The 14,812-nt window shown below is 43.8% G+C and overlaps 1 protein-coding gene across 3 annotated transcripts in view; it reads left to right on the top strand.

Moving 5' to 3' along the window:
* The window catches only part of nhsl3 (NHS like 3), a 35,525-nt gene that overhangs the window by 11,166 nt on the left and 9,547 nt on the right, over window positions 1-14,812 (top strand). Inside the window, exon 1 of one of the 3 annotated variants that reach the window (XM_072371166.1) lies at window positions 480-922. The exons of the other annotated variants lie outside the window; for them this stretch is intronic. Coding sequence (XP_072227267.1) covers window positions 793-922 — 130 coding nt within the window. The 5' untranslated portion in view covers window positions 480-792. Of the gene's footprint in view, window positions 1-479; window positions 923-14,812 lie in introns of those variants that run through there. 3 annotated transcript variants of the gene reach the window in all.

Consider the following 14,812-nt stretch of genomic DNA (forward strand, 5'->3'; position numbering starts at 1 on the left):
CGCCATCGTCGTTTTCAGTCGCCACTCTTTTTGTCAGAGCTTTATCAGTCAGTATTTAGCCCTCATATTTTGTGAAACAAACACCCCTGATATACCGCTCCCCTACCATCAGCTGATTTCTGTGTATGTGTGTGTGTCTAAGAGACACTGTGGAAGGGGAATCTGTGTTTTCTCCAACATCAGGCTGTGTTGACAGGAACTGTCAGCTGTGCCTATAATGATCTGCAATAAAGACTACTTATCACCACTAACAATAGGAGAAAATTAGAGGAGGTGTCACTTGGCATAAGAGACTGCTGTTTTAAGTATTTAAGGATCTATATGTTGGAGCTGTTTGTGTATGTGCCTGTGTGAGTATGCTCAGCTGTGTGAATGCTCGGCTTGGGAGAACAGCGATGGTGAAGGCAGGGAGTGGGAGGGGCACTCACACACAGTCGCTGACATACATTCATGCACACACTTGAGCTTGTCAGTGTTGGATGTTGCCGATCCTTCAGGAGCTTGATGTGCATGAGCAGCGGGGCGACATCATCAGAGCCTCTGTGTGTTGCTTCATTTTTTTTTTTTTTTTTTACTCTACTTTGATGATCCGAGCTGGAGCTCGTCTGTCTTACAGAAATGGTGTCAGTGGGTCTTTAGCGCAGATACTCAATAGCGTGGCGCGTGTGTCAGAGGGGCTGAATCAGCAGGAATGATTTGACCGCAGGGACTCGGAAGCTGGAGTGTACAGATGTAATGTCGCTTGGAGGCAAGATGGTAGACCCACTTTAAGGGCTTCAGAACCTCCCCAAAATGGGAAACAGCATCCACAAGAAAAAGAAGAAGGTGCAGACAGGAAATAACTTGTCTTCCCCTCCATCCCTCAACCAGGGAAAACCAAACGGCCTCTGGCTGTTGGGACGTCCACACAAGCTGAGAACAGGTAAGAGGAAAGCAGGATGTCTGGGTAGTCTGTCAAAAGTGTTTATTCATTTACAATTCTATGCCTTGAGTGATGCTTTCCTCATTGAGGAGGAGGTTATGTGTGAAACAGGACTTTTAAACGTGAGAAGTTTGACTCGACCTGAAAGTGAAGCTGATGTAGATAGTTGGCTGTGTATACCAGCATGTGTGTGGTCATGAGAATGAGTTCCTACAGTAAGCTGTTTCAGGTGCAGAGTGGCAATATTCCCATGCTGACTTTATCTTAGTCAGCTTCAACGCTTCCTGCTTATTGCACAAGTGTGCAGAAGAGGGTTGTGTGAGTCGGCAAAAGTGTTTTTTCCTTCTTCCTGTTTTTGTTCCGGTGATGTGTTTTTCCTGATGACAAACAGAGCATTTTCATTCCAGACTGACTCTGAATTTAACATATTTGACGTAAGCGCTTTCCCGCCGCGTCTCCATCCTTCCCGATGCAGCGCTGCGTGGTCCAGTGGAAGTGGGTGTGATCTTGTCACTAGGAGTGGGACTCGTTTTTCTGACTCTGAGCCTTTTCCACACTGATATTTGGCTCTGTTAACGCTTCCCGAAGGAACAAAAAAAAAAAATACTAGCCCGACTAACTGGTTCAACACAAACTCACACTGACAGACAGATTGGGAGATAAGGCTCGTTGCTGAGAACTGTTTCTCGCTCGGGTTCTGCTGATGTAATCTTTTTCTGAGAAGTAGCTTTCTGTTTCTTGTTTTTTTGTCCTAAACCAAGACTGACCGAAACCATTTATTCTACATTTTATTCCTCTGATTGTCAGGTCGTGACATTTTAAGCGGATCGCTCTTTGGCTCCTTCTGTTTTTGAGTTAAAACTGCGTAGGTTCAGGGTTGCTCTGCACTCTGCAAAGGAATAACTGGCAGTTAGAATTAAAACCCTACACATAGTTTCACTTTGACTTAAACTCATTTACAAACTTGACTGCTATCCAAGGAACTGTCTGTAAACATGGCTGGAGGCTGGATCAGAGTTTTTATTCGACATTGTCGCTCATAATTTTAAGAGAAACATAAGGCTGTTCTGTTCTCCAGATTTTAGTTTCTCCTCTGGTTGTGTTTTTGACTGCAGTTTGAATTCGACATGAAATACATGCAACAGTTTGATAGTGAATTATGTACTTTGTTTGGTTGTATTTATCTTATAGTTCAGTTTGGCCCTCGGGCACAGCAGCGTTTCACCAACACAGCTGAACTCATTTTGTTTTGCTGCGTATTCGTGCATCATTTGTCCATTAAACAAGGGCTTCTCTTATCAAGAGCTACATTCTACGCATTTGTGTGTTTATGTGTACACAAATCAGGGACGGCTGAGTGAGCACAGAAGCACAAGCTCGTTTTCTCTCAGGGTGGTCGAACATCGGTATGATTGCAGCATTCTGTTCTCCTGTTTTCAACGCCTCATTCATGGAAAGTTTATTCAGAAACTTTGGAGAGCGAACGCATTCCTGCATTCCAGCCAGTTTACTTACGCTCGGGCACCCCTGGCGCACATTTTATTCCTGGAGCATGGCAAAAACGAGGCTCAGTTCTCGCGTTTGAGGTGACGGCAGCTGCTTTTTGCAACACAAAAGCCAAAACAAAGCCAGACTGAGCGACAGAAAACTTCAAGTTTTCCTGAAGCTGACTTTATTGATATACCAGTAAACCTTTTGTTAGTGGGTTGACGCCACGGTGAAGGCAGCCGCCTCAACAGTGCATGGGCCCTGCCTTTTGTCTCACCTGAGAGGTCGTTTACATGCAAGACTTTCAACTTTTCTGCCTACATAAATCACATTATAAAAGATAATATAAGATCAATCTTCACTCTCTTTCTCACCCTAAACAGAACATATATAGGAGAGTAATTGAAACCGTACTCATGTAGAGATTAGAGCAGTACGACAGTGGCTACAGTGGATGAGGTTGATTCATTCTGAACACACGTTACCTCAGCTACAGGTTGTCAGTAGTGCAAAGGGAGCCAGGAACATGCACAAACTGACTGTCTAGAACCCTATTTAAGTTTTATATATATATAAATCCTGTGATGCAGCTGCTGGGCTTGCAGATGTTTCATATTACTTTCTCATAACTGTCCACTCCTAAGGGAGAACCTCAACTGGCTCTCCTCACAGGATAGCCTGCCTCCGAGTTTGTCTTCGATAAGATAAGATGTCAAACGAGCCGTTTAATAAAACAGTGTCTTTCTCAACCTGAATTATCTGTGAAAATCCTTGAAATCGCTTCCCTCCTCTGGCTTTTCGCTCCCTCTTCACTCCTCTGCGCTTCCTCTCTTTTACGCAGCCATCTTCCTGACCTTGGATCGCTGCTTTGTTATTTATCTACCGGCGTTCGAAAGGAGCCGTATTCGCATGTGGATACAGTAGGATTTAAACTGACTGATCACCTTTTATAATGATAAGTGAAAATGAAAGTCGATTTGTGGGCAAAAAAAGGAAATTGAGGTCAGGAAAAGTGAAAACTAATGACAGACATAGGGAGGAAGAACGTAAAGAAAGCTACTCGAGCCTAGAGATAATCGGGGAAAAATGTGTCTGGTGTATAATTGTGGAACAAGACTGCTAGCAGATTTCTTTTCCATTCTCATTCCAACTGTCTTGTACAGGGTGTGATATTCCACTTTTCATTATCCTGCCGCGTAAGGCTCGCCTAAGCCTTTTGATTTCTGTGAGCAGGGCCTCCTTTGAAGATCCCATTTACTATGTGCCAATGACTAAGTCATGGACTCCCCACAGAGTAGCTTAGGCAACACACTGTTAAATAAAGAGAGGATGACTTTTCATCTCTGCTAGATATCCCTCCTTCCCCTCGTCATATCTCATTCTCCAGCACTAATCTGCTATGTTCTGCCAATGCTTCTCTATGCATCTCACTGCTCTCCTCTGCTTTAAAAGCTTCTGTAAACCCAGGTGCATCTCTGTGCTACACATATAGCCCTGTATGCCATTCATCTTTGATTCTTCCCTACTCTATAGAGGCTGTATTTCCTGCCACGTGTAACTCAAGAGGGAAAGTTGAGAAGTTATTCCAAAAAACAGATTCTGCCCTCCTTCTTCTCCACCTACGACTTTTTATCTATGCCTCAAACTTGGTCCGAAGCTCTCAGTCCAAAAGGGAGTGGAAATCCCTCATCACTGCTTTCTTCCTTCCTGTCACATTGGTTTCAGCAGTCACCATAGGCTTTTCACCTGTAGCATCCTGTTCTGACCTGTTGCACCAAAGTTTCCTCAGCCTGTCCTTTGGAAAATGAGCGCTGTCATCCTTTATTCTCTCCTCTGCTTCTCTTTAGCAAGGAGTTAAACTTTTCCCTCTCGCCTTCAAGGAAAGGACACTTTTGGCAACATGCAATTTTGGTTAGTCTGAATATTCTGGCCCTAAATGTCGTCGAAGAATTTTTAGCCACTGAATGGCATCTTCAGAATGATTCTCTCTCACTGATCTACTCCCAGCTCAAGATCAGTCTCATTTATGCAGAAAGAATGCTCAATTAAAGTGAGATTTGGAGTGAGTTTGATTTGCTATGCCCTGACCTAAATTTTAACTCGTGCAGCCAGCAATTCAAGAAATCCTGAGAGTAGTGTTTTGTTCGCTTTCAAATTCAATTAAAGTTGAGTAGTGTTAAAGGGATCTCTGATGAACCAGTAGATGGTTTTCTGAATCCAAATGCAGGAGCACTCAAGAGGCAACGAGATGAAGAACAAAGGAACTTATGGACTAAAGTAGGACTCCACCAAATCCACCAAAAACGGCTCCAAAATGAGCAAACAAGCAGGAGTAACAACAGGATCAGAAATGCCAAAAGAACTGAACAAAAGAGTCACATTAGTGACCACAGCCCATGAGAGTGTTCCTCAGCCTTCATTCATAAGTCCAACTCCCAAAATCCCCTCCGCATGACATTTCGTGCTGCAGCAGGCAGATGTTTTCAGTAAAAATCAAATAGTTACTTGCTCAGCACCAAACAGCAATCATAAAATGTTTGTGAGCCCGTGAGCTAAGTAAAGGCAGAGCAAAGTACCGGAGACGTGTTTCTTGTGGGCACAAACGCAACGTCAGACGAAACACTGATGTCCTACTGAACGTGTCCCCGAGAGGTCAAAACATAAATGACCGCAGTTTCAAACTGAAGGAGTGGAAATGGTCTTGCTTGTTGTTTGCTTTTGATATTTGAAAGTGCTAAGAAAAGCAATGGCTACTTTTTTTTTGTTGACGTCCCATTATTGGATTTTCATTGAAGTAACAGCAGACACCGGTTATGATCATGTCGCCGCTGAAGCCATCGGTAGCTTCAGTTGTTGTGATCTCTCTGCCTTCTGTGGCTGTGGACTGCTCTGTAATGGGGCTCAGTCCACTGGCTTCCTGTATGAGCGCCTAAATTCAATTAAAACATCAGCCCCGTGCTGTTGAGCGTTGTGCACACAAACAAACTCCCAAGCTTGCAATCACTGCCCAGTGTTCCAGCTTTGGACTTAATCGGGATTTGACGCATGTTTTTCGTCTTCATAAGCTGCATTTTCTCTACATCACAGTGTTTGATCTGTAATTTGAAACTCCTGACAGTCTCATCTGAGCTTGTCCCGTCCAGCTGGGGGACAAGAAAAGAACATCCAACGTAAGATTAAACATCACTGAAATCAAGTTCATCAGCAGTCAGAGAGGCCGTCACTGCTCGTCTCAAACAGCTCGTTTAGACTTTTCTTGGAGTGCAGTTCAAATAAATCTGGTTTGTAAGCGGCTGTAATTACTCCTTGATCTGTGTTCTGGAAAGGGTTAGAGAACTGAGACGAAAACCATCCCCGAAGAATCTAATATCTGAGGCCCGCTTTCAGCGTGGCTTTTAGGAGACTGACACAGATTTGTTTTTTTCTCTGGAATCGCTTCAGATGTTTGGAATAATCGTGTCTAACGAGAGCTTAAAAGGTTGTGATTTTCAGAAGTCACTCTTTGTAGATTTGTAAAAAAAAAGAAAAAACAGTCTCTGAGTTTATAGAAAACACTCCAGTTCTCTGCAGCTCAAGACCTTGGACTCGAGCAGGCTGTTGGACTCGGTGAACCGGTTTTCGAGCCTGCGTCGGCTTCTTTTTTGCGCTCCCAACATTTGGCAGTCGTCTTTCTATGTGGATCTACAGGTGTTTCCATCCCGCTTCCCGTTGAAGTGCTTCTGACTTGTTTCAAATTGAAGGGTTAGTTCATGCGCCGTGCATGACGGAATGCCGCTGAGGTAGACTTAGGAGGAAGAATTTGTGTCTGGGACACGGCTCACAGTTGGCAGAATGAGTCGTTGTTTTTCTGTGGGCAGAAGTCACATGATTTAACACACACAGGCCTAACTCATGTCTCTCTCACACACATACATATCGTTGCACTTACACAGCAGATAAACACCAGTGTTTTCACTGCCAGTGCACTGACATGCATGTGGGAGTCAGTTATGTGTTCTAGTGCCAATATTAGAGAATCTGTTGGAGTCTGATGTGTGTGGCGTGATTCAGATGACACACAATTTGTCGTTCTCGTTACTCAAGATGGACGAAGTCAGCGGGTATTTGTTCCATTTAAAGGCTCTTCTTCTTCTGAACAGCTTACTTGATCGTCAGTATTAATGATAAACGTATCTGAGAGGGTTATTTCAGACACAGCCCTGCTTTTATATTATTCCGTTGGAAACAGCCTCTGTATCCATTCCCCTGTGTCGCAGCATTTATGGGCTGACTAACATGCCATTCATTTATCATAATAGGCCCAAGGTCCCTGTGCAGGAAAGAACAAGGGATTATTGTGCCACAGAAAAGTCCACGTCTGGAAAATGTTCAATCTCTTTCATTTCCAGAGGCAGATGAGTGCATAAAATGACATGAATTGGACTTTTTTGTTCGAGCAATTGAATTTGAGAAAAGGTTAAGGAGGTCAGACGTTTGAGCAGCTGCTAGACGTGCAGCAGGTTTTCACAACAAACAGATGCCTATATACATTCACGCTTAGAATTGAAGGCTTGAGGACTCTACTGTGGTTGTCATCTCTGAGGAAAACAAGTTATTTTCCCGTCCTAGACAAATGTTTGAATATGATCAATAAATGAATGAAACCGCTTTCAAAGTAGACTGACATCTATTCTTTTTAAACTGATCTACCCCAAAGTTTCTGTAAGTTTGTTTTTCACAACTTCCAAGCCTTCTAAGTTTGCTCTTACAGATTTTGGAATTCCTACAGACTGAACTTAAGCACTTGATTCCTCTCCTTATGAAATGGATCTCAAGGCAGAGGTAATGGTGGTGACCGGTGTGGCGACCTCAGGACTGGATCCCTGCTCTTCGCAGATGATGTGGTCGTGCAAGCCCCATCCGGCTGCAGACTCCAGCGTGCGCAGAAAGCTGTTTGGCGCACAGTGAGAGGTGGCTTGGATTGGCATCAGCCTCGGGAGCAGAGGCTGACAGAGTGTTTGGAGCTACAGAGCTCTAACAAAAACATGACGGTGGATGGAAAAGCAAGACATTTTTCAAAATGGTCATTTATCTGCCTAAAACGTCCTGAAAGCAGCCACTTGAGCTGTCGGACCTCGCTGAGAAGGGGAGTTTTAGCTCCAAATGAGGATTCCGACTTGAGCGCGCCAGGCCTGTTCTGTCCTGCTCACAGATGAGTCTTCACGGATGCTGTCAGTCTCTCATTAACTCATCAATCACACTAAATGAGACCCTGCACCATTAGGGAGACGTGGCCTCTGATAACCTGCAGCACCTGTTGCGTTTTTATTTCCAGCTGTTGCCTGCGTATCCGAGGGATATTATGTGTTTGTGCACTTAGCCACTGGACAAAATACACTTTTACAAAACACTTAAGCTTCTACATGTTTTCTGCATAATTTCTTCTTAAGTTCTTGCTTCTACACTTTTGAGTTTTTATCCCTTTTGGCATCAGTTAGCATCTGCTTCTGTGACTCTACAGGACAGTTTTTTTGCAGTGTGCATTACAGCCTTACATCTTCTCTCAGCCCGGTTTGCGTCGATAAGTGGCCTTTAATTTTCCAAGGTCACCGAGGGGATTCTTGCACTCACTCCCACGCACCACTTGGCAACAAACAGATTTATTATCTTGTTTTGAGATGAATGCACTGAACAGAGGATGAACTGTGTCTCTGCTGTGAGGCATCCACATCTGTATCTGTATTTACAGAGATTTCAGTTCGGCTCACAGAAAGCTTTTAAGTTAACGACAAGCAGTAAGTACAGCTCACGGTCTTCTGGAAACATTCCCACAATCCCCTTGTCAGGTCAAAAGAGAATCAACCGGAGGGCGACAGACAGGGAGGGATAATTAGGAAAAGAATGGCAGTTCCTATTTTTACGCACAGTCGCTGCTGCTGCTGCAGCTAAGTTTAACTCTGCGTTTTGTGTGCCCTCACAGAGGGTCCTGAGGTGCAGTCAGTCACCTCCAATCAGAATTAAGTCTGTTTTAGGTCACCATGAGAGACTGCAGCAAATACAGCATTTAGCCAGGAAAGAATGGGCTTACAGTCCACATCTCTGGATGAATCATCAAGGACCAGTGTTTGTTGAGCTAGGCCTGTTTGTGCTAAAGGGAGTGATGACTAAACAGTAGTTGTAATGTAGCTAATCACCCTTAATGGGATCAATGGGATGCTGGTGAAGTTAGTATTCAATTAACGTAATATTACATGATATGTAATATTCAACTTCTTGCCAAGTCACCTCTATGGTCTCCGCTAGCACTGTCGGTGCAATCCACAGCTTTCTCTTTTTCTTCTGTGGGCTCAGATCAGACCAGATGCTACTTCCCATCCAGTGGTGCCAAATGTTATTACAGCCTAATCCAGTCTGGCCCCCTAAGATTCTCAGTTATTTCAGTCATAGCTCAGCTACATAGTACATGTGTGTATTTTTCATGGGTGTTACTTTTTTCAGCTCTAAACATAGCTGTAGTTGAAAATTGTAATGTTCGAAACATTTGTTTTCCACAAGCGTCCCTTTAATCTCTTTCATGTCAGCGTCATATAGTAATTTAACTCTTCTAACAAATACCTTTGCATTCCCTAAGGCTACTTGTTATGTTACCTCATAGCATCATCAAACAACATCTTCTATTCCATTTCTTAGATGTATATATCCTCACCTCCTATTCTCACATCTTGGTTTCTCCCACCAGAGGCTCCTCAGTCCTCTGAGTTCATTTTAGGAATTTAGAGATCTTTTTAAACTGTGTCATTTCTAAGCACATATGACGATCAGCTGCTTGACAGAACTATGTTGGTTTCCTTGACTTTTTGTTTTTGTGATTTTTGCTTTGACATCCTTTTTTTCACACTTTGTTTTATTACCTTTTTTTTTACTTGCTCTTGCCATTTTCTGCCTGCTCTGCTGTCCTTTGAATGAGCTTTGGACTTTGAGCTTTAACTGTTCAAAGCCTGCACATTATCTACAATTATGTTTCGACCTATATCTTTTTTAGTGACCTGCCTGAACTTGTTCTTTTATCTACAGCAATGTATCAGTTGCCTGTTATCTTACATATCTTGCAGGTCAATTTGGCTTGTTAATAGGAAAGAAACACATCATCAAATGTGCCCACAAATGACTGGACATCTTACACAAATATTAACACATTTTTGCTCACGGTCGACTGGGACTTTCTTCGTCCCTTCTATTCAACCCACTGTCTTCTATTCTTGTTCCATCTCAGGTGGTTCATGGGTGGTGACAGTTATTGTAGGCAGGGATTTATGTCCTCCTTATGTGTTCCCCCCCAGTTCCTGTGCCCTTCCTCACCTTCTTTTGGTCTCCTTTGGTCGCCCCACTTTCATCTCCCCACCCTCTGTTAATCATTGAGTTTTGTATGTTTTGGTTTTATGACCCCGCTGCGACTGTTAGCTCTGATCAGATAGATTCAGTGACAGATGGGCCTACTCTGGTCATTTATATTTCATTTCGACCATACCACCTGAGCAGACATCACCAGATTATCAAAACCACATACCTTAAATACTCTTTTAGATATGTGCGTGGCAGATAGAGGTTAGCTTGCCTGCCTTTCTTCTCTCTCTGGTTAATGCTACACCTCTCGGCCTGTCAGAGCTCATAACTCAACTCCACCACAGCAGCCACTGAATACAAATCAGGGACACAGCAATGATCTGACCAACAACTCCCATGTGTGTGTATGTGGGTTAGGTTGATTGGAAGTTTATAGCTGGACACATTTTAACCCTCTCTTTCTTTACGTGGGCAGGTTCAGGATGGTGACGGCAACTGGAAGAATCTGCGGTAGCTTGTATAACATCCTCAAGCATAAAGCTGGTGGTATACTGTGTTCTTATTGAACAAATCCCTTGAAAAAAATTGATTTATGAGTAACAGATCAATCTGACTAACAGGTTTTGAAATCACAGAATCAAGCCAGCAAATCTCTCTGAGAAATTGAGAAACTAAGAGAGGACATGCTCCAAGGTTCTCCCTGAGACAACAGGCTGTAATCCAGGCTTTGCAGGTCTGCTTGAGGCCTGGTGGAAAACACTGCTCTTGCTTTGCAAACAGTGATCTATTCTCATATCTGACATTCACACAGTGTCCTCCCACTTTGTTACTTTGTTTCTTGTGATACTAACAGGTACAGGCCAACCACACAACCAGGGCTCCGCCTAGACGGGGCAGTTTTCAAGCCCAGCCGGGCATTAAGCGGAAACCCTGTACGCTGTCCGGGTCGCGCGGCCTGCGGGTTCACCTGATACTGTCGGTTACTTAGGTTACGACAAAGGCGGGGTGTGTATCCCTTTTTACTCTCTCTTTCATTCGCCTCCATGTGCAGCAAATGAGAGGGCGAGCTGAGGACATGAGATGAGCTAATACACCCCATGTGATCAAAGGATTACATTTTCCAATAAGTGTGCTCGGCCAGCCCACTGGGAGTCATACTTTCTATTTGACTGCTCTCTGTTCAGCGTCAGTACGAACTGGCCATCCGCAGTAAACATCCTCATGAGATGACCGGCTGCTTTTTCAGTCTCCGACTGGTGATGGCAGCAGACTCAGAGCTGATTTAGCACTCTGTAGTGGAGCATGAGGTTATTTGAGTACGTTCAAAGAATGATGCACACCAGCCCATGTTAAGTGGTATCACTGTAAGAAATAAGGAAATATATTTCTATATTTGCTCTGAAAGTACTTGTATTTTTCCCTTTTTCTTAAAACAGCCTTAATGTGTTATTTTGTGAATAATTTCATTGTCTCAAGTAAAACAGAGCATAATATTCCGGATTTTACCTCAGTGTTCAATAAGTGTGTTGGGTCACTTTGGGTTGATGTCAGCAGAGCAAGGCACTGCTGAATTTCCTGATTCTGGGTGGAGAGTACAGTACAATCTGTCTAAACACTCAAAATTGTTTTTGTAGCTCGGGTGTGAGCGTTCAGAAATTAGAAATAAATGAACCCTCGTGATGCTATCAGTTGTTCCCGAGAAACATTCCAAAAGAGTCAGAGTTGTTTAAGCATGAGCTCCAGTTATATTTCGCACAAGATACGTGTAATGAAGTGGAGATGTAAGCTTTTTAAAAAAGAAGAAGAAGAATTGGGCTGTTGGGAAATTACATGATGAAAGACGCAATCAGGAGCCAGTATGTTTTCAGCCTGCTCCTCACGAGGGCTAAAAATTTGATTGAAGTGCAGCACGTTTATGTGTGCTTCAAATGTCGCTTTAAGAGTGGAACTAGCAGCTTCTCGTCCATGCTCACAAGTCCATGGAGACTCCTTAAAAAAGCCTGTGAAGCTTAATGTCACAGAGGAGCGAGGAGCAAAGGAAGGCAAAACCTAAGGACGTCTAAAGAGCTGATCCATTCTAAGGTTTTGTGTATCAGTCATCTGGTCCTGAACAGGGCTTAACATTGGGTGAATACAGCCTCAGATAAACAGCAACGTTTAACAAATTACACTCTGTTCTTATTAACGGAACAAAGACTGAGCCAGGTGCAGGAGCAGTGTGTGAAAAACCAAACTCATCCCATGATTCAACAGCTTGGAGACACCTTTAGCAGCAATAACTTCAAAGTAATTGTTTTCCGCATGACGTTATCAGTCCCTAATAATGACTCATTTTAACCCTTCGCAGGCAACGCCCAGTAAAGATCCCTCCACGTATCAGTCTCTCACACACACACACACACACACACACATAAAACAAAACAAAGCCTAGTCACACACCAACATCATTAATCATCGCACTCTCATAACCGGCCAAACCGATCTGATATTTAGGAAAAGATAATTAACTTTTAATCTCATTAAATGGGAGCAGAAGATTATCTGTAAGGGGCATAATGGACACAGTGTGTTTAACAAATTCACTCCATGCGCGTTAATTCTCTCTTGGATGTAGATGATCCTCACGATTTTCCATGTTTCCCTCCAAGAGGCTGCTGACTAATGCTGACAGTGACAGGGCGACGACCCGCAGCATATGAGAACCATATGTTGTATGTCTCATTTTTTTCCCCAGAGGCTGACTGACGGTGATATCCTTAGATCGCGTGCCAGACATAGCCCAGGAACCCCAGCGAACAGGTAATTTGGTTGCCTCATCTTTGGAGCTGTTCAAAGACAGCGACCCGCAAAATTTCACCGGCTATACGTGGGGTAGACACCGGGAAAGAGACAGTGAAAGGGAATTTTACTCTGACATATGTACCTGATAGGAATTTACAACAGGGCATGCAAATGAGTAATGGAGATCAGCATATCTGGCATTTTCTCTTATTTGTGTGGCTGTAACAAATGGCGCGTATGCTTTTTTGGCCTTTGACATTTCAACAAGCAATTGTATTTGGCTGCCTGAACTGTGATTGTTCTTTCACAGACTATTTGACCTGCTAACAAGTCCACCAGTGTGGCAGCGGGGATTTATTGTTTCGCCTCGAGTGTTTTGCATGGAGAAAGCTTTAAAGTAACTTCCAATGACTCCTTTAAAAGGCACACTGTTTGATGTGAAAGTGTTGTGAGGAAGTATTTCACAGTCTGTTGGGAAACATTTGTGGTTGGAATGCAATTTATCCTCAATTAAGTTAGCATGTTTCACTTTGTCCTTTTGTAATGCAATGAGTTATTCTGCTCATGCAGGGGAATGGGGTGTTGTTTGCACTGAATCAAAGGCATGTGAAGCCCCTCTTTCCCCTCTGCCCTCTCCCCCAGGACCAGATGGTGTCCCTTCAGGCCCTCTAATGAATATTGATACAAGGGATCTTGGTTAACAACAGTAGGGGGGGGTGGCTATACTGGTTTGGCCAGAGACCCCAAAACCTGGCCCCTAGTAAAGGGAATGTGTTGAGGGGACTGGGTGTGCAAGGGATTTATTCTTTAAGAAAAAGGGGTGTTTGGAACTAAAATGGACGCGCCACAGTGAAATCAAGTGAAACAAAGCTCTTTTCATATTTCTATGAGCCCCTGCTTGTTCCATATTGGTAAACAGTGTTGCAGAAATTAATGTGGATTAGATCAAAATATGGAGTATAAGAGTGATGCAGTGAAATTAAAGAGACTGAGGTGAGAGCAAATGTCAGGTACAAGGGAGTGTAAGGTGAGGAGATGGACAGGTTAAGCTAGTGGCAGAGTTAATCCTCTGGCACGGCTCCCAGGTCTAAAGCTGCCCCCTCCTGAGCACTTCAGCTTACTCCAGTCCCAACCCACCCCAAGGCCGAAGCGCTGCCAGCACCTCAGGCTGGTCGGTCTGACCTCTGGGATGGAGATTTCTTCGCAGGAGAAGCTTTGCATCCCCACTTCTATTATCCAGTGCCAGAAGTTCTGTCTGTGTAGGGTGAGGACTGTTGAAGGGAATTGTGTTACTATCCTCCTGCGTGTCCCTCCAGCTGGTGCGGGCCAGCTGTAGCCCCTGCTGTGCCACTTCATTGGAAAAAAGCGTTAATTCAGAGGGCAAGTGGATCAAAGTGTTCCTTCGTCATCGGGAAAACGATCCTGAAACAGAGCGCTCGCACTTTGTTTGGCCCAGTATCTGCATTTGGTTTCTAGTTTTTCCGCCACTGTGTTGTGTTTTATAATCTCTGCACTTTGTCAGGAAACATTAGCAGGGAGCACAGAACCTCATCCCCAGACAACATCATTAAACATGATGAACTGAGGCGGTGTCGGCTATTTATAACTCAAACTAGACCTTTGCCGGCGATGAGGCCAGCGGGCAGACGGACAGAAAAAAAGATATGAAGGAGGGGAGACTGACGGAAACAAAGGGAGAGGAGAAAAGGCACCAGAGAAATGATGTGTCACAGAGGAGGATAAAACATATAGAGCACTGAAGTGGTTGCTTAGCTTTTCACTGTGAGGACACAACCTCTGCTGTCAAATGCAGCCTCTGTGGCCCTTCCATAATAACACACAGCATCAGACAGAAGAGTGGCGCTTAGGGCCTCCATTAGGGAGAAGACCAACCCAAAAACATTTCAGTGATTAAGAGGAAAGGTTTCGATTTTTTTGTAGTCTAAACTGAAATTCATAACCCTACACACAAGTATAAAGTCCTCCAGTGCTGCCCCAGGGAACTTCGAGAAAGCACTTTTTGGTTTAACTTTATTACAGGAAGAAAACCGTTCGAATTGATCCAATTTTGGTTGTTTTCTTTGCATTCTCCCTGATTGATTAAACTGTCGTATTTCTAAGCTCTAAAATGTATTCAAACAGATCAATAAGAGACAGATTTAACTGGGGTGGGATGGGTGGTGTGTGCGTGTGTGTGTGTGCAGGTACAGACCCGCACGTGTCTGTCTATATTGTGTAAAGTGGGGGTGGCTGCCTCCTGAAAGCCAAACTTTGACAGCCGTTTCACTGGCAGCAGGA

This window comes from Leuresthes tenuis, unplaced genomic scaffold (genome assembly GCF_036924035.1).
Source record: "Leuresthes tenuis unplaced genomic scaffold, fLeuTen1.0.hap1 SCAF_18, whole genome shotgun sequence".
NCBI classification, from domain to species: domain Eukaryota; kingdom Metazoa; phylum Chordata; class Actinopteri; order Atheriniformes; family Atherinopsidae; genus Leuresthes; species Leuresthes tenuis.